Here is a 21,043-nt window from a genome sequence, read left to right as displayed (position 1 = left end):
CCACCCAAAACTAAACTTTAAGGAATCTGCCACATTAAGGTTTTAGACAAATACCTTGACTATTAAAATCAGTGTATTCGAAGAGATAACGATTCAGTTCTCGTTGTTTCAACATCCATAGAAATAGTCCCATCACCAATTGTTGATGTTGTCTTTTCAAAAGAAAAGTATTCACATCGATTCAAGAGAAAATGCATATCTAGGCATACCTACCATATCTTGCGTATTTTGTTTTTCTCATAATTTTGTTAGATTTTCTGGCGGATAACTAACAATTTAAAAAAGAAGTCGATTTGTTTACCTGCTACATCAAACGGTCCCTCCAGATAGTCCCTTGAGGACACGGCAAATAAGTTACGAAGAATTTAAAACTAGAATTGAAATCGGTCGAAGAATATTTCGGCAATCCTAGTCATTGAAACAACGTCTTGGTAAAACATGATTTCGAGATTATTCACGCTTAAAGTTTCGCGCCACGCCCTGTCTTCACTTAAAGGAATAAGATGAACAGCGCCATAACTTTGCTTCTACGACTTATACCTCTATAAAAATTTCAGATACTTTCTTAAGAATCTATAGTTTATGATAAAAGAATAAAAAAGTTCGACTTTTTGACCGACCTCATCATATATAAACCCTTAACGAAATAGTCCGAAACCTAATAATAGGCTCATTACCCTATATGTAAATAAGCAAATCAATTGTAAAAAACCCTAAAAGTGTCAGGACACAACATGTGGCTTAATTGGATCAAAACGTAGTGTGCCTTATCTGTTTTTCAAAAAGCGTGATATAATCGAGATAAAACCGTGATATAATCGAGGGTGATATAAACGAGTATTGATATAAACGCATAGTGATATAATCGAAACATAACTGTATTCCTTCATAAATGTTGGGACTGCAATCAATAAATGATCAAAGCGTGCGAACATACCATGTTTAGATGGGTTAGCAACGAACTTGGTATGAAAATTCATTCACTTGAAGAAATTCAGGAAGAACAGTTCAGTTTTTCCATTGCGCAGAATTTAGGTTCGGTCACTAAATTGGCGCAGTTGAAGCTCTGGAAGGTGAGTTAAATGAATTAAAACGCCTACAAAAACAAAAAAAATTGTTTCGCAAATGTGCATGTGAGCGAGTGGTCTCACAGATTGGGGATAATTTCAGTATTGTGCGATAGGTCACGAATACTGTTAAATTACAGATTCTTGCGAAAGGTCAAGATCCTGTCACGAGTACTGTTAAACTAGATTCTTGCGAAACGTTGAATTCTGCGTTAAATTCCACTTGAAATTCTACTTAAAATTTCGCACGAAATTCTACATGAAATTCCACGTAAAATTTTGTGTAAAATTTGCACGATATTCCACGTGAAATAAAACGCGAAATTCAACGTAAAATTCCACGTAAAAATCCATGTGAAATTCCAGCGAAATTCTACGTATAATTCCGCGTAAAATTCCACGTAAAATTCCATGTGAAATAACTCGCGAAATTCCTTGTGAAAATCCACGTGAAATTGCACCAATATTTCTCATAAAATTTCCGCAGGAAATTTCGCGTGAAGTTCTTCGTGAAATACCTCGTGTAGTTGGCCTGAGATTCCTCGTGAAATTCCGCCTGAAACTCCGTGTGAGACTCCGAGTGAAATTCGGTGTGGAATTAGAAATGAAATTGGACGGGAATTTTACGTAAAATTTCCGTGGAATTCAACGTGATTTTTTACGCGCGATTTAACGCGAAATATTACACGAAATTTTACACGGAATTCCACGTGGAATTTCTCAAGTAATTTTACTTAGAGATTCAGAATTTTATGCGAACCCACACGATGTGCTTCGATGTACTGGCGGGCGTCCTTCAGCTGTAACATAGATTTTGGGGGTTTCTTACATCGAGTGCTCATTCGATGATATATTGACCCCATTTGCTAATTGATACTTTCGAGAGACTTGTAGGACTTGTTTCTCTGGCACGATGTACGTTCTTGTACATCGAATACACCATACTAATTCTCCGTTCTCTATAATCGAAGCAAACAATAAAACAACAAATCTCTTTCTCGCGAAAGAATCCAAACTGCTCGAATCGAATGAGTTACTGTAGCATCTTGGGTAAAGAGCCTTTTTTGGCCCTATTAGGGAAGGTACCGCACAATGCTATTATTTAGCTATCAGCATATTATCTTAGTAAGAATAGAAATAACCTGAAAATTGTCAGATGTTTCTATTTAAGAGCAATGAAATCCCGAACCGAATGTCCCAGTTACCGCACTACCATTTGAGCCAATACGTTGAACGAAGACGGCAGACGCCATTCTAACCAACGGCTTCAAATCGGTATGCTGATAATAGAAACAGGGCGAACATAGGCTTAGTACCCTATCCATCTAAACAAACTGGGCTATCGCCTTGAACAAATATCACCGATTTGAGGAAGCAACTTGACATTGTAGGGAAATGTGAAGAAAGATGGACATAACAAAGCAAAGTCTTCAAATTGCATAACTTTAGGCTATTTCTTGTTATCTAAATATTGTGATGTATTCATAGAAAGGAAGAAAATATGATTTGTCGAAATGCGTCTCAATTTTGAATTTAACCTGTCTTTACCTATTTTCCACTACATGGGAATGGGCATTGGTCGCACAAATTGATATTTTCGTTGAGTTGTTATGACAATTATTACCCAGAATAATCCGTCGGGAAAGTGGCTCAGAATTCGGAAGCCGAGTCGGAATCGGTTGTCTCATTTGAAGATACTACGGGGATTGAGGTTAGTTTCCTTTACATAGCGATAAGAATATGTATGTAGGTACCCCGTAGTATCTTCAAATGATATAGTCGTAGTATCAGGCTACCATACGGTTTCTAACGTGGTTACGTTAGGCTTCTTCAACGGAAATAAAACCACCTGGATGCATTGAATTTGGATGTTGTTTGACTGTATTTGCAAATAATACAACAATTGCATTGTTACACTCAAGCGTTACTGACATGACAAGATGAGTAGTATACAGTGTGAGATTTGATCAGGGCTTCCTGTTACAGGGTTCGATAAAACTGTCAGTCCAGAATTTCGATTATCAGGAATAATCAAAGCCCGGCGGTAGGGAGACGCTTTATCCTATCCTGAACAGGACCCTTTCGAGATAGTTTAAAGCAACGATTGTTCTCACTACACATTTGTTGAGTATAAATATAGCTGTTTCACTGTTTTACTTCCACTGACCGGATCTAGCGTTACCATTTTTTTTTGCTGGAACACATGCCGTGTTGAGTGCTGGATCGTTTGATTCGATTCAAATCATAGTTTCAGATTTGTAGTAGGTAAGTGTAGATGGGCTGAAGCTGTTTATATTATATATCAGTAGAATATCAACAAAGCCGGCATGTTCACTTCTATTCAGCGCTTGTAAATACAAATTATTCCATTCAAAATAAGCTTCACTTATCAATAGTTCAACTAGGTTGCCGAAGAGTATAGGATAGCATAGTAATATCTGTTAAGACTTATCATGTTTTACGTAGATTTATAAGATAGATAATGTTTTCACAGTACAAGAGGAATGCACGGTTGGAAATTAGTTCATGTATCAAACGTAGCATTGTAAGTAGAACAGTTTTTTTCCGGTTCGCTTCTGTTTCACCATTTGCAACTGTTTATTTTCTATTAACTTCTGACAGAAAGCGACATATGTAATAGTTTTTAGCGGAACTTAAACAAATGTGATCTTACTATAACTCAACACTTAACTATGCAGGCTAAGCGACCGAAGGCGCTTTGAGTAGATGCAGTTTATGCTTGTCTTATCCGTTAGTAACTAGTCCTTCAAATAGTTGGGTACCTGGTACATTCCTTTTGTTGTCCTAACACCTGTTTGCTCTATCGTATCGTATCAACTTGTTCAATGATGTAATTATTGAGAGTATTCCTGATTCTCGGACTTGGCTAGGTAGTTTGATATACACAGTGGATTGCTGTCGGCGTCTATTGTGGGTGGATTTTTTTATGAATTGAAAAACTCTGCATACCATTTTCACAAGTACGATTTTTATACACAATTAATCTTATAACTGAACATCAAGTTAAACGGAGATACCTGCTTCTAATTTCAAACGTTTGTTAGTCGACGGAAATTCGCACGTTTCTTTCACTGTCTAGGAAAGCAGACGAGCCCCGATCGGGTTTGCTATGCTCTCGTGGGCAGTCTAGACTCCATAATATGGGGGAGTGATACGTTAAAATTTATTTTCACAATTATTACATTGACTAGCTATTTTCTTTTGGTTGTATAAGGGAGCTCTTTTTTGGCTTTTCAATAACACAGCTGAATTAAGGGTACTTATAAAGAAACATTGTGATCGTGTTCCATGATCTAGACTCAAACCTCAGGCAAGTGCTTTGCTATTGCGATTGAACCTAACTTATAGCTATAATGGGCTTTGCCATCGATTCGTACTGTTTTAGTGGATAAGATAGTGGAATGGCGTGTTGAATACAATGGCTAACATGATTAAGTATTATTTTGTAAAAAAAACAACTTGAGCTGAAAGACTTGATCGAAAAATTCTTTAAATATTATAATGAACGTATCTAACAAAAACAAGAATTATCTGCGTATAATGATCGACCAAAAATTTATTCGTAACATAGCACGATTTAATTTATTTCAATCAATATTGTTAAGAGGATTACTCAGTCCTTTTTCGCCTTTGCTGGCCAGTGAACACCCGCCTTCTAAGTGTGATGATGACTCCGGGTTGGTTAGCCTATCGCTTTAACTTTGAAATGCCAGGAATCCTTACTGCAGGAGTCCCAAGGGTTGCAGGTTCGAATCCTGCCTCTGGAGATTTTTTATACTCGTTGGATACCACCAAAAAGTCTTAATAATGTATTGGCACTTACGTCAAAAACCATAAAAAAAGAATTATTTGTTTAATTCGAACGGCAGGTTCGCTCCCGTCATTCCTTTGCTAACTGGGCAAGGGACCAGAAATCGACAGTCTTCATTAGCTCTGTCACCCACCGAAGTACGATGGATTATGCGCTGTAGACGATAATAAAAGCCCGGTGCCCGGGCCTTGGTATCTAGCGAGAGGATTAAATAGATCAAATGTGTTGGGTGGCAGCTCCGGTTGTGTGTGAACTCGCTTTAGAGACAGGGTACGATCACTGTCGCCAATGCGACAATCGTGTGTTTTTTTTTCTGGGACGTCATCATATCCAAGCATAAGGGTTTGTGCATTGGGCCGGAGTCCCAGGTTCGAATCCTACCTCTAGACGAATTTTTTTTTGACGTAGGACTACGTCTTTGTTTTCGATATAGGGGTGCACGTTGCATATTCTACAAAAATGGTATGTAACGAAAAGTGGTCCAATTTTAAACGAATATAATTCAGCCATCTCACGATAAATTTTAAATTTTTTTGCACAAATCGCCCCGAAATACTTCTAAGAATAGATTCCAACAGATAAACCCAAAGATTTTTGATATCATAGCATTAAAAAATTAAATAATATACAACCTTGTCAAAATATCGCGCATTAACACACAAAAGATAGCGCTTCCCAAGCCCTGTACGACAGATTTGTGTACCTAGCGCGCTACGCTTCTATGAATGACGTCATAATCGACTATTTAAAGAACGGACTTGGCCAGACACGCTCAGTTCCCTGTTGAACGGCTGGCGAAGCAGATCACTGCGCTGTGTTTTTTACAGCCAGTGTAGCTGAGCTAGAAGTCCGTTACACTGGCTGTGGAGGGACGCTTCCCTGTGTCGTCCAACAGGCGACCGCTCCAACTGCTTCCTAAATGCCGCTGTAATGTTGCCAGTAAATTTTTGGTTTAACTAGCACATGTATTTGCTATTTGCGCTTGAAATTAAGTAATGTAGTGGTAGTAATAAGCTTCCCATTTTGGTTTAAGCGCAAGGACAGTTTTTAAAACAGGATTTGATTAATTAGTTTAGCTCATTCCAACAATTTTATCAATTCTGTAATTTAAAAGGAATTTTACGGAACTTGGTGAATTTGGCCCCACTTGCAACTGGTATAATCAACCTGCACAAAGTGTTGCATAACGCAGGGCTGTTTTTGGAACAAAATGAGTTATCATTCAGCCCTTCGCTATGCAAAATCACGATATTATGACAGATGGGCTAAGCGCGGCCGTTCCTTTCAATCGGGAATGGCCGCGTTGAATTTTGGTGAAATGCGCTAATAGTGTCGTGGTGGTACTAGTTGTCTCTTTCGCTCTACCCATCATCATCAGCGTTGACTCATTTTGCATTGTGCGCTTGGTTTCAATGTTTGGGGCGAATGTGTTGGTAGGTAGGGGAACTGGCGGTAAAATGAACACGTTAAGCAAAGTCATTATTTTCTAACTAATAAGTGAATGAGATATTACAATCACCTTATGTTTCTTGTTAGACATGTTTTGTGCATATCTGGTAAAAATACTTCGTCATAAACACATTTTTTCAAACATGATTCTTGATTTCTAACCATGTCCAAAAATGAGACATGTTTATAGCGAGTGGGTAAATTGAACATGTGGCGGTGGTAAAATGAACAGCTTCTGGTGACTTGCAAAATATCCTGTATGTATGCAATGCGCAGCGTTTGAAAGCATTTTTTCGATCAATGCTAATATCCCAACAAATCATGAGCTTTGCATACACACAGAGCATTTTGCAGGCAAAAAAATGTCACGGAAAAATTGAATTTTCATGACGTAATATTAACCATTTTACAATCCTGTGGCATCGAAACACATCTACAAACTTAGGGTTATCCAAGGGTGTTTGAACTTTTAGGATCTGTTTGAGAGCAACTAGAAAGCTTGATCTATACATGAGATGTGATTATATTGTCTAAAATTTGATTTTTCTTCACCGGTCCGGGTGTTTTTCCCACACACTAAGTACTAAGAAAATAAATATTTTACATTAAGTACTATAGTCCTACGTCTACAGTTCGTGCAACCCCATAGGGCTGCCCCTTGTAGTTTTTCACATGATTGATTTAATTTATCTCACTATTTCGATCTGTTTCCCCGTTGGTTATCACCAAAAAATCTACGATTGTGACGTTTGCATTAAAGAAGAGACGATTTTCGGTAATCTATGCAAGCTGTCCCTCAATATCAGCTTCTTTCTCCGAACAGCCTAGATAAGCCGTGTAGTGTCGGTAGTGATTCTTTTAAGCCGCTAAGAATTACACTACGGATCACCTGTTCCGATGGTAAAAACCCACCAAACAGGGAACCCCAATTTCATGGGGTATAATTAAGATTGTTGGAGGGGTTTAAAATTTTCTCAATGGCGACCGGAGCCTGGAAACATCCGGGCGAACTCCCCAGTATGCTGCATTACGCAGCGGAACGTTCGTTCTATACCCCGATGATCGTTATTATTTTGCCGGATTTTTGTTGGTTGGGGGTTTGCTGAGTATAGACGAACATGGCCTGAGGCCGTGTGGCATTCAGTCAAGAACAAATATAAAAATTACCTACTCCTTCAGGTACCTTTCACCAAAACATTTTTGAAACAAGTTAATCCGCTGCTAAATAGAAATAAAACTTCTCTGTCTATGACAGGATCTTCTATCTCTGTCACACCTTCCTACAATGGTGCATCATTTTATGCTTCAGTGGCAGATACCATGATAAAAAAACGATGACTACCGCTCTTTCAATTTCATCTCCACACAACGCTTCCTTTGCTCCAATGAATCTAGGTAGCATTTTTTCAGCGGAAATCAATGTTTCAATTGATGACTGCAATGCTAAATTCTACCTTAAAGTTTAAAGCTTTTCAGCGGATGAGAATTTTCTAACATGATTGTTATGAATATAAAATTTATTAATGATTTCAATAATTATTTTGATTTATAAAATTGAAATGCTCATTCACTAAAAACGTTTGAAGGCGAATGAAAGGGAACACACAGATAAATTCACCACGGTGCACTCTGGAACACGCGCCGTGGTGAAATTATCTGTGTACGCACCTGACGCCACATATAATTTAAAGAACAAGGGAGCGCGGTTCTCGCACTAAACCACCTCATCGCCAATCCATTTATTCAGCCTTGAAAAAAAGAGCTTTCTGCTTTTTCTGTGGTGTGTCATCATTGTATCTTCCGTGTATGCTTGAAACTGGAACGTCATTTCATGATTAGAATGAAATACTATCAGCGCCTGGCGGCAGTCATGGTATCTATTACCTATCATCAAAGAATGCGAGCTGACATGAAACGCAGCAGCTGCTACGCTTACAACGTCAGAACACAAACTAACGAATTTTTCTTCTGTTCCCTTTTTATACGCGTCGCAGTTCATTCGACGAAAAAGAGGCAGTCCCAGCAACGCTTGCTTTTCGAGCGAATTGTACCGACCAATCATTATAATTACTACTTTCATAAAATCAATTATTTCAGCTATTTTTATTAATTGTACATACTACCGAATTGGATACAAAATTGCTGTACATATTTCCAATCAGATAGCGTAATAATCTTTTTTTCTCCATTCAGTACAACGGCAGATATTCACGTTTAAAAAATCGGGTAAAATTCCGGCAGAAAATTTTGAAACGGGACCCCTATATTGAAACGTTGGAAGTATTCTACTTCAAAAAATTACACTACGGAACAGGGAACCCCAATTCCATGGTGTCATGCGACCCGTGCAAGAATTAAGATTGTTGAGGAGATTTAAAATTTTCTCAATGGCAAACGGATCTTGGGAAGAGCCGAGCGAACTCCCCAGTATTACGCATTACGCAGCGGAATCTTCGTTCTAGCCACCGAAATTTGTTCGCCGATGATCGGAATTATTTTGCTGGATTTTTGTTAGCTGGGCGTTTAATGAGAATTTCGGCTGATGGTAATTTAGTAGTTTTGCTGGGTTTTGATTATCAAATTTCGATGTATGCAGACGAACCTGCCCAGAGGTATTGTGGTACCCGGTCAAGAGCTGAGCCGCAGGATTCCTGCTCCCTTGTCATAGGCGTCACTAAGTCAACGCGTAGCTCCGTGCAGTGAACTTGATGGCTGGAGGGACTATTATCATTATTCGATTCGCGAATCGTGGGAATCAATAATGGTTACCTGGGGTGAACATATTCTTGCTCCCAGCGATATTACACTCATATGTAGTTTTCCTTGCGGGACATTCCATGTGAACATTCCCACTCGAGAGGAGAAACCCACGCAAGGGGTATGTTACACTGACGGCTCTTTGATGGAAGAACGTGCGGGTGCTGGTGTCTACTGTCGTGAAATGAAATTGGAACAGTCTCACCCGCTAGGTAGATACCGTACTGTAATCCAAGCAGAAATCTTCGAGAAATATTTATTTCTTCCAACACGTCTGAGTCTTCCTAGAAAGACCGTGTGCCAAATATTAAAAAGAAACGAAAAAAAGTAACTTCTCTACCTATCCAATTGATTATAGTGACACAGTTTTATCTAAATGTGAAACCAAAAAAAATTGTAAACTTTTGTAATTGTAAAAATTGTAAATAACTGTGATGATCTCTTCAGAGCCTCTCAAACTGAGCTTTCGACGTTACTTCCGGACGCGAAAGATTTGTCGAACAGGAGAATGTCGTGTTGCAACGCGTGGATTGATTGACCACAAACGGCTTCTTCTGTATTTCACAGAGAAATGTACTAGGATTTTTTTCCTTCACAAGTTATTCTTATGATGAGAAAAGCTAACAGCTCTAACGCGCCACAACGTTCTAGAAATATCCAGCAGCTGTATTTAATTCATTTTGACTGATATGAGGTTAATAATTTTACAGTATTAGAAAAACCATGCTTTATGTTCCATGTGAGAGCAAAGGTGGAATATTAGACAACGTGAGGCAGAATTCAAAATCTAATCCTGTGTCGTAGATGTCAAAATCTAATCCTACGTCATAGATGTCAAGTTTCAAATGCGCTAACGGTCGTGAAATCTTAAATCGAATTTTTGGGCTTGTCCCATTACAGCAAAAATTCTAAATTTTCGCACAAAACAACAAACATAAGAATTACCTACTTCTTCTGGTACCTTTTCACAAAGCATGTTTAAACAAGTTAATCCGCTACAGAATGGAAATACAACTTCTCTACCTATGCAAGGATCTTCTATCTCCGTCACACCTTGCTACAATGCAATGGTGCCTCATTTTATGCTTCCGTGACAGGTAACATGACCAAAAGAACGATGACTACCACTCTTTCAATTTCATTTCCACACAGCGCATCCTTTGCTCCAATGAATCGGTTTTTTACAGGAATCAATGTTTCAATTGATGACCGCAATTCTAAGTACTACCTTAATGTTTGAAGCTTTTCAAACTGAATTGGAATTTGCTCACATGGCTGTAATGTCAATCAATCCAATTGAAATGCTTATTCACTAAAAACGAAATTTTTCAACCTTTATAGTGCACATTTCCCAAAACCTTTCCTTCCCTGAAGCTCTAATCACACAAAAGGAAAGACGACTTGGTTACGCCGAACAAACTCAAAAAGGCACGGAGCCAAATGGTGAGTCGCTTAACACAAATCGAATTGTGCTAGCTACCATTGCTTTTGTTTTACAGAACAACTTTGTTGATAGTTTTTGAGTTGTCAGAAGTGTGCCTCAGTGTGCCACACATTGTGGTAACGAGTGAAATGATCGTGAATTACTGTGAATCGTAATCTTATATCCTGTTATCGTAAGTAATACAGTGCGCACGGCACATTGTTCTAAGCGACTCACCCTTGCACGGAACGGAAATACAACGAGAATGTTTTCACTATCGCTAGGCTGAAGACAGAGCTTATTAAGCTACAGGAGAAGAAGAACAATCTTTCCAAAGAAAATGACCGGGATAATGAGATACAATGCTTAAAAACCACCTGGCAGAGGCTATACATCAGCTCAGAAACACCAAGAACGAACTCTACGAGGTAACGAACGAAACGACCAGAGCTATCAGTACAGCAAAAGCAGAACGAGGAAACGCAAACAAACCAAACACGATTATCGAAGGAATGTAACCTAGTAACCGCGAAATAAAAGTGAGATTCCGGACGTCCTGACAAACAAAAGCAGCAAAGTAACCGTAATCGAGCAAGTAACGGGGACGGAGATAGATCCCGAAGGTCTATCAGAAACAAGCCAACACCTACAAAAACATAACTGAAAACACGAGCGAATTCCCGCAACGACAGCCATTACCTGGACATTTGAACATCTCGAACACCGAAACACTACAAAACTCCATGCCCCGGGTGTCTTACGTAATGTCCGACTGTTAACCATGACTGGGGAAGTTCCGGATACATCTAATGCAACCCCTGGTGGCTGTTGACACAGCACCATTGGAGCACCAACAGGAAAGTACCTTTAACATCCCCATTAGCATTCTTCTTACCCATTCACTACACACCATAGACAAACCAGACAGCAAGTCAGAATGTCCATCAACACAGAAATCCCAAATGATGAGAACCACGACCGCCTTCAGCAGTTCGAGAGCAGGTGATCTTCCCGCCTCTCCTCAAATACGATACCGGAATCAAGCAAACAACTCCATTACAACGAAAACCGGTTCAGGTCTCCCGAACCCACGCACTCTCCGGTACACCGAGAAGAATTCTTTGCCGGGAAACTTTGTCACCAATAGCAACGAATACGACGAGACCTCAGCCCATTGTCATCGGCGCCCGGTACTTTTTCAACTATCCCATTAATCAGCATTCGTGACGCCCACTTTCCCGTGCCGGTCCTGACCAGAGATATTCCGCCTTGCAGCAATGCTCCCCTGGAGGCCCGAGCATCACCCGAGTAAGTACCGGTAAACGCAAGCCCTATCGAAATCTATCCGCCGGTAAATTTTCGCCCACGGATTCCACTGCTAGAACGGTCTACAGCCCAGAAACAGTCAGTGGCAAACTAATCCCTGCCAATAAGGGAGAGACAATAACGTCACCGAAGACCCTACAGGCTCGAATAAAAATGTGAATGGTGGAAACACGAACGCCTTATTCCCCGTGCTGGCCCCGTCCGAGGAAGATCCACCTAGCTACGATGCACCCCCAGCGGTTGCTGGGGCAGGAGACCCAGCTTCTCCCCGGGTAAGCTCATACGATACACTCAGTCCGGAACTGTCTGCTTTTTGTATATCACTTGCAGGTATTCCCAACAATGCCGTCGGAGATTATGGACCTCTCCGACACACCAAGAAGTCTTAGGCGGAATAGAATTCAGGAGAGAAGGTGGTTCAGTGGACACACTTTACCGCCTCTAGCATGAAATCAACGGCACTGGTCATTCATTGGAACACAAATGGCCTGCGAGGATGCCTTGGTGACCTGCAAAGCATTATTGCTACGACTCCGTACATCTGTCTGGCGTTACTAGAGACACATATCAGGGATCAGGCGAACCCGGTATCACGGTTTGGACACCAGTATTCGTGGGACGCCTCCAGCGGGGATAACATCTACCGGACGGCGGGGCTGGCCATTCGATATACCAGCCCGTCTGCCGGTATACCAGCCCGAATTAATAGTCGCCAACCGGAGGATAGAATAGCCAGATCAATGCACCGTGATAACCCAGTATACTCCCAGCGGAACTCGCAATGTGAGTTTCAAACTTCAGTGGCTCATCGACCACATTTAGACCACATTCATCATCATGGGACATATAAATGGGTACCAAACGATACGGGGCTCACGCCAGTGCAATAGGACAGAAAACGACATCGCCGATGTAGTCGAAAACAACGATGCCGTGATTTTCGACGACGGCAGTTCAACATTTATCCGTGGATAGCTGGAATCCGCCATCGACGTCACTGTCTGCTCGGAAATGCTAGCAGAATGTTGTGGGTGGACTGTTCTTGCCGACCCATGCAACAGTGACCACTTCTCTATCCAGGTTACGTACGCCCAGACGCCACCAGCAACAGTCCGTCAAAGGCAGTGGTTTTGCGATAGGGCAGACAAGTCCCGCTGCGAAGAGGCTGTCGACAACCTTTTAAATCGAGTCATACTATCCGAACAAACTCACCTAAATCTTCAGAGCTGCTACTGCTGTTTCCGGCATTCCAATTACAAGTGACAACCCTCCCCGACGGGCAGTGCACTAGTGGTGCCTAAATGTTTGGAGAGCCATCAGGGCACACCGAACTACGCTGCGGGCACTGCAAAAGACTTCTGTGAACGATCCATACTGAAGCCAGAAAGCTGATTATATCAGAAAGACTAGAAATTAAGCCAGAAAAGTGATAGGAGAGGCAACAATACGAGCTGTACCAGATTTTTGGAAGGTATATCCCCAGACTCCTCAACTTCAGAGCTCTGGAGGCAAGCCAACGCTATAAGCGAAAAACGGCGGTACAGTGGCCACAGATCCCACGACTATTGGTAACGAACTAGGCAGGCACTTTGCATCCCTGTCTGTAGACACCACCCTCCCACCTACGTTCCTGGCGAATCAAGCAAAAGGCTGAGAGCAGATCCGTTCGTATCAAATCTGATTCAGGTCAAGTATACAACCAAGGGAACAGAACGCCAGATGATTTCCGCCCAATCAGTTTACTCCCCTGCTTTGCTAAGACGATGAAGTGAATGGTCAAAAGACTGGACTGGAGGAGCGAAAACTCCTGGATCACCACAAGTTCGCGTTTTGGCGTGGGGCAGGAATTGGTTCCTACCTCGCCAGCTTCGGAGAGGTGGTATTTCAACACGTAACTGACGGCCTGCATGTCGATATCGCGATACCGTGTGGGGAACGTGAGCCACTTCCTGAGCGACTACCTGTCCAATCGTACCTTCAGCGTGGGAATTGGAAACGCTCAATCTGACGCCTTTCCGGAGGACAACGGGGTCCCCCAGGGATCGGTCCTCGCCATCACACTGTTCCTGGTGACCATGAACCCTTTGTTCACCAGCCTGCTGGCGAAGATACATGTTTTCGTGTACGCCGATGACATCGTGCTCGGTAGTTCCCTACCGTAAGGAACCGAAGATCCTGGGTATAACCGTGGACCGCCGGCTCACTTTCACGGCACACGGCTCAAAGCCGACTACCGGAGTCGGTTGCGACTAATTAAAAAAATCAGCTCCCTGCACAAGCGCTGCAATCGTCGCACTGCATTGGACATTAGCCAGGCGCTAATCCACAGCAAGGTATTCTACGGGGTAGAGCTGCAATGTGGAAGGGTTAACCAACATTTGAAGTCCTCTATACCACGAAACAAAGTGACACTGTTATATGTTAATATCTGTTCCAAAAAATAATAATAGAACTGCATCTCAGCATTGCAATCGGTCTGTTTTAGTCGCTGATGTAAAAAAAAACAGCCAAAATAAAATACATCAGCAGCGTCGCGAACAGCCTAAACATGGTTGTTCTGAAAAGAACCTTTGATCACTTGATGTTAGCGTAGCGTTTGTGCTGCTGAATGATGCACTGGAATAGAAGCGTTATCTTTTCGATTTTAGTGCGGATGCTGCTGTCCTCTATGAACAGGCTCAAATGTTGTTCACAAGTGGATTCCGACATAATCGGTGTAAATTTCCAAAATTCAAACCTTCTGAACAGTTTAGTAGCACTGATAAAGGCTGTTATGTTTGCTAAAAATAATATTCTCCAGGAGGGAGATATTCGTTTTAGTTGGTATCGATTACTAGCACGGAGCTACTCAAACTAAATAATGCAGTCAGTCCACGAAGGCGGCAGCATCCTAATAATCATCTTCCCGACTTTATATGCAGTCACCCGAAAAGACCGATAAGATTGGGGAGCTATATTCGACTAAAATCACAATTCTTTCTGTTCTGATGCGCTTCAGTCGGGTGTTTTAAAATCCGATTTTTTATTGTTTATGCTGCTTTCCAGCCATCGGAAGTAAAAATAGCACGTAACACCACACACTAATTGGATTGCAATCAATCAGTCGTGAACAGCTCACAAAACCTTCCTTGTCGGTATTGTATAACCCTTTGAGGAGATGCTCCATTCGTTCTAAACAGCTCAATACGAATGATAACAGAAAAAAATGTGTAGCGCACCCATATTTAAAACTTTTCATTGTATCATATTGACGGTTCTGACCGAGATGAGTAGTTTACAAACGATTTTTCAAAAGACAGTTTTTTTGTTGTAGGATATTAAAAATTTTAGCCACGGACGGAGTGTTATGGGCTTTGCGCGCCGGTGGTTGAGTGGTAAGCGTGACCGCCACTCATTCTAGTTGTCGTGGGTTCAATTCCAGCCGAGGTCGTTGAGATTTTTCTGAGGTGAAAAAATCCTAGGAAGGGAAGTAAAGCCGTTGGTCCCCGGTTCATGAGTTGATGGATCGATATCTAGTCCAAATAGTGGAGACACCTCTTTGGCGTCGGTAAAGAACTAGAATCCTAATTCTATACTTACTAACAAAATATCCTATTCCCGCAGTGCGCAGTAGTGGATACGGCCTCTAGCAAAAGCAAGTATCGGACTAACCATTCCCTTCCCTTTCCTTCCGCGATCTACGTTCGGGCCTGGCTGGCGCCGGTATTGATCAATAAACACTTTAGGATCACCAGGAGTTGCACATTGAAAGATGTTTTCGCTACTCCCAAGCATAATTATCTACTGATTCCCTGTGCAACTTCAGCTAGTCCAGATCGATAACGGAGTAGCAGCCAGGGGGGTGGTCGCACAAGCTCAAAAAAGCTCAAGCTCAACACATCGTACGCTATACGGCCAGAATAATCCACTGGATGTTGGCTGCCAGCTCTTCAACAACGTTTACCCACTTTTTAATTTTAGTTTAATTAAAGAGTTTTTCAAATTAAAAATAGTTAGTTTATAGTTATATTATAGTATTTTAGCCTGCGCGAAGTAATATTTTTAATCGAAGACAATACACAATCAAACTATTGGCACACTTACTAACAACTCTCCCTTCCTGTGATACATCTGGAGATGCAGAGGATTCCTCGGTCTCTAGCAGCGACATGTATCGGACGAACATTTCTTTTTTCCCAGGGGATCTGCATTCGGACGTGGCCGGTGTCGGTATTGATCAGCATGCAGGCATCAACATAGATTGTACAATGTGGTTCATCATGTTATTCCCAAGCATGTTGTTCCAATGAACATTTTTCAAACTCCATTTGTTCTGATCAATAACGATTAGCTACCGCGGGCGATCTCTTATACTTATGCTTATGTTAAGGCATGTTTTACTTATTCCAGCATTTGATACAGCATTGAATAATTCCATGCAGTACAGTAAAAAATACAAACGTCCCAAAGCCTACACGACTTTTCTTCCGAAATTTTGATAGGGGACCCCTAGACTCAAAACGAATCATCGGGAGCGTAAATAAATTTGTTTTTATCTCTCGAGCTGTGAACAAAAGCTCCCAAATGAATCGTTATTGTTCAACTAAGCGCATTATCGTGCTAAACAGTATCGAACTCCATGGCTGCACATTATTGGCTACGCAGAACAGAAAAAAACATGAATAACACATACCAACGTATCCATGGTGTCCAATTTTTGATCGCTGCTATAACGATGAGAAGTTTAAATAGCTCATTCGAACAACTAGTAGCCATACGCCGTTATGGTTTAGGGTGTAAATATACATTTTGACGAGTACCGGTTTGTCGGTTCAAGTTCTGATGCTACCTGTTAGTATTTTTTAGTGAGCCTTAGTTTTTAACCCTCAAAAAGACAAGGGGTTTCAGAGGTCCGGCTAGTTACAGTTCCCTAGTTTCAATGAACTTGTAATTTGAAATACAAATAATCGAGCATTTTCTAGCTTTCGATTCCCTCACTGGCAAAATGCAAAAAAGAGGCTTCTGATTTCATTGGGTTTTGAGAGTGATGCTTCTTGAAGTCACAATTTTAGCTTGACTATTTGAGAGTTAACGCATACATACAAACGGGATATTAATAAAAGTGGGAAAATCGTAGCAACGCAAAATGCGTCAATGGCGATGCTGACAGACCAGCGGCGGGGATGCAAACGAAGTCATTACAATCACCATGATGGACCATTAATAAATTACGTTACACTTTAAGGAGGGGGAGGGGGCGTACGACAAATTGTGACATGTTGTGACATATAGGGTAGGGTAAGTAAGCTAGAACGTTACGTAACATGTTTTTACTAAAGAAAAAAATGAAAGAATTTGTTACGTAATTGGGAAGGAGGGATAGAGAAATTTGTGACACTTTGTAATATGTGAGGGAGGGGGAGTCTATTTTAGGCAATTTTTGCGTTACATAATTTATGAATGGTCCTTTTGTGTGGAGCCTATATATGCCATTTTACGACGTAACGAGTGTATATCATAGACCGGGTAGTAAATAGGTGTTTTTAGCGAATAGATGTTTATCGGCACTAATTTAGGAACCTTAAGGCTGGATTACTTTTCTGAAAGCATCAGGTCATAAGCTGAGAAGAAAATGGAACAAAACAAAATGCAGCGCAGCAGTGATAATTTTGTGTCCGAAGAGTTGGGGGAATGTAAGGTCTTCGTGAGCTTCGTGATCAGCTATAGCTGTCTATGTTGAAAACACGACAAAAATTTGGCGATGCGCTACACCATAATGAACGGTTCGAAATTCATCGAAAAAGTTGTTGTCAGGTTCTATAAAATCTACTTCGCGAAGAGCTTAGGTCTTCTAGAAACATACAGCAAGATATTGCTTCCTACGGACTCACTAAGCTGCACGCGTACTGGAAACAGTAAAATCATAGCACTCTTTGATTAGCGATTCCCTAGACAAATGTACTTAATCGCGTTCAAACTATTAAATCCTTGATTCGGTAGCAATGGGATAATCTGTGGTACGATTTCTAAGGCGAGATCGCTGGAAATAAAATCCAAAACGGTACGGTGGGATGTAGACCAACGAGTTCCTTCACGACCACGAATTGGGAAATCCCGGTTAATCTTAATGAGAATCATGACTAACAATTGATTATATTCTATTCCAAATCCAGTTGCATGGAATGATACGATGTTCCAGAATAATATTCTTATGCATAGAACAATTACCGTAAACACGTTAGCACATTGTACTCAACTTCCCTTCCATCTTACCAGCCAGAACAGCACCTTCATATCTACACTAAACTACGCCTAGCATTTTGCTTTTCTTACAAATTCGTCTCGGTCCGGTGCGGATTGATCGGATACTTGTTTGCATGGAACTGCGCCTCTGCCACGGCAGTACCAGGAAAGCATCCCTTTACACCTTCCCCGTCAATGGTCCATCCATTTGCCGACCGACTTCGCACCACCTGTGTACCTGTCGTATTTCCTACGAACACTTTCCTTATCGGTTCTTCGACAACTGGTGCCGCTTGCTGTTCGATTGTTCCCGAAGCGTTCGACGAAGACAGTCTTCTCGCGAGTGATGACCACTCGTTTTGCTTCAGTAGAAACTGTTTCACGTTGTATTCCATCTGGGCCAAATCGACACTGCTGCTGCTGTCGTCCGGATAAGCGTCCTGATGCTGTAATTGCGGATTTTCCTGCTGCTGCCTAGAGCATTCGAGTAGTGAAAGCTTGCTGCCTAGCATGTTACCGCTTGATTGGAACGTGCTGTGGCTGTTGCTATTGTAGTCCACCTGGATGGCGGTATTGCTGTCCTTATGACTAGAGTAGATATGACCTCTGATAGCGGTGGCTGTATTGTTAGTTTGAGCAAATGTATTGTTGCTGCCGGCGGTGACAGTGTTGCCGATGATGTGATTATTGTTGTAGGAATTGATATTGCTAAGAACACTACCGCTAGGTACTATCTGTGCCATATTAGTGCTACTATTACTATGACTAATTTTCATATCACTAGCTACTAGGTTTAACTCCTTACTACACATGCCTTTCGATTCTGCTACTTTCATTCCCCTGCTTGGGGCGTTATTATTAATATTATCAGCTGTAATAAGCGGAGTGTTCGAAGCGAGTGCCAGGATTTCATTGTCGGATTCAGTATTGATTTGATTTTCCGGATTACTCATTTTGGAATTGTTTTGTACCCATTCCGCTACTCTCGAGAGCTGTTGTCGTCGGAGCATCGCACTTTCCTGAATATCAATTTCGCTGGAAATCGAACTTGACTGTGTGCAGGACTTTTTCGAATTGATATCGATGCCGTCTAATTTGTTCACGTTGATATCAAGCCTTGGTTTGTTAGTAACTGAATTTGAGCTTATCTTCGTATTCAACAGTAAGTTGTTCACTTCTTCCCCAATCGTACAAAGCCTGTCCGAAGAATGCGGGGAAGTCGTCGTACTCATGTTGCACACATCTTTCGAAACAGTTTCATGTACGGTACCTTTGCTCGTATGGTTGCCTGCTTCTGCGTCACCATTCGTCGACACCACCACCATCTTGCCGTCTCCTACAGCGTTAGTTGAACCGGAATTCGCCGTTGGCAGACTTGTGGTTTTGATCGCACCATTCAACCCAATTGAAGGATCATCATCCAGCAGCAATTCTTCATCGAGAAATTTAGCCCTTCTGGTGTAGATAACCGGAGCCGGAGAAGGTTTGATTTCAAGTGGATGTTCAGCCTCGGAAACATCGTCCTGCAGACTGTCCAGCAGTATGTTGCTCGAACCGTTTTGGATTCGCAAGGCGCAGATTCGGGGACCGGACATTTTGGGATTTTCGGCCTGAAAGAGAGATAAAGTATTAGTAAAACGTTTGGAATAGGGAGGCTAAATTATATTTGTACATGGGAAAACTAAGCCAGTGGCGTGCCGTTAAACGGTTGATCACATTTTCAAAAAAAAAAATTCGAATAATTATCTTGAAATTAAGTCATCTACTTAATTTCAAGATAATTGTTTGTATATTTAAAAAAAATACTGATATAACTTTCATTAGCAGAATCTTTAGATCGAAAAGAGAAATAGTGGGCTAGGAAATGGTGTAAGCGATACAAGCTTAGAAGAATGAACTGCCCTTTTCTCAGAATAAACATTGAAATCCGACTTTTTACCCGAAGAACGGAAAGCTGAGTCACATATTCCATTCGACTCAGTTCGTCGAAAACGGCCTCCCTGGCCCGCTAAAACAACTGCTATTACCACTGAACCTGATTCCTTCCCGGCAATACCTTCCGGCATTACTTCGGGGATAGACTGTTTATTCATTCAATATGGTACTCGACACGCCACCATTTTTCGACCATTCGGAAACCTCCATAATTTACTGAACCTTTCGTCTCTTGTGCCAGTCAGCACCACGACTCGCCCCCCCCTGTGCCATTCAGCGCTGCAACTTTTGGAGTCCTTTAGGTTCCTGCCCGGTGCCATTCAGCACTAAAACTCCTACCGTCTCTTGCTATTTAGCACACTTAAGCCAGGCACGTAGCCAGAGGGGGGGCTAGGGGGCTAAAGCCCCCCCCGAAACTTTTCAAAAATAAATTTAAGAAGCAACATGTTTTTTGGTAACTCGTAAAAAAATTGTATCTTGTTTGGTTTCAACAAATTAATGGGAGAATGGTGAGGAAGATTGCTATTTCGAGCCACCGAAGACATCGGTCACGATATCTACTCAGTATGCCGAGTCTGATAACACACTTCCTTTCATATTGTGTGACTCGTCGGAAGAACAAAAGAAACTGTTACTTTAATTCTTGCTGGGGTGATCCGTCGGATGATTGAATCGTAGAAGCAAGAAGTGGTGCTCCAGCCAAACGTGGAGGCTATTGACTTCTGGAATTTTTGCATAACCGAATTTCATGATGGGGAATATTTGCTGAAGGTGAAAATAGAGGTTATGCTTACGAACATCGCCTTTAACGAGTTCTACCTTGTCAGGCATTCAGTACTTATGTTACTCAACAAATTAGCCTAGGCGAAACCAGTCATTTTGCAACTTGTAATACGTGGTTGATTCTCATATATATGGATGATGAGAAAATCAATGTTCGTCTACAAGATCTGATACCTCTTACTTGAACCGCGGGCGAACGACCAGGAGGTTAAATCCCCAATAAACAAACTTAACTTCTTTGAACCGTGG

The 21,043-nt window shown here is 41.5% G+C and overlaps 1 protein-coding gene across 2 annotated transcripts in view; it reads right to left on the bottom strand.

The window, feature by feature from the left end:
- Window positions 1-3,847: 3,847 nt before the first annotated feature.
- LOC131690776 (tight junction-associated protein 1) overlaps window positions 3,848-21,043 on the bottom strand; it is a 151,020-nt gene continuing 133,824 nt past the window's right edge. For both annotated transcript variants that reach the window (XM_058976776.1, XM_058976777.1), the window contains exon 6: window positions 3,848-19,686. In XM_058976776.1, the coding sequence (XP_058832759.1) occupies window positions 18,163-19,686 (1,524 nt within the window). In that variant the 3' untranslated portion in view covers window positions 3,848-18,162. The remainder of the gene's footprint in view (window positions 19,687-21,043) is intronic.

Source organism: Topomyia yanbarensis, chromosome 3, assembly GCF_030247195.1.
Source record: "Topomyia yanbarensis strain Yona2022 chromosome 3, ASM3024719v1, whole genome shotgun sequence".
In the NCBI taxonomy this organism is placed as follows: domain Eukaryota; kingdom Metazoa; phylum Arthropoda; class Insecta; order Diptera; family Culicidae; genus Topomyia; species Topomyia yanbarensis.
The sequence above is the reverse complement of the archived record's forward strand: the minus strand, read 5'-3'. Positions and strand labels throughout refer to the sequence as shown.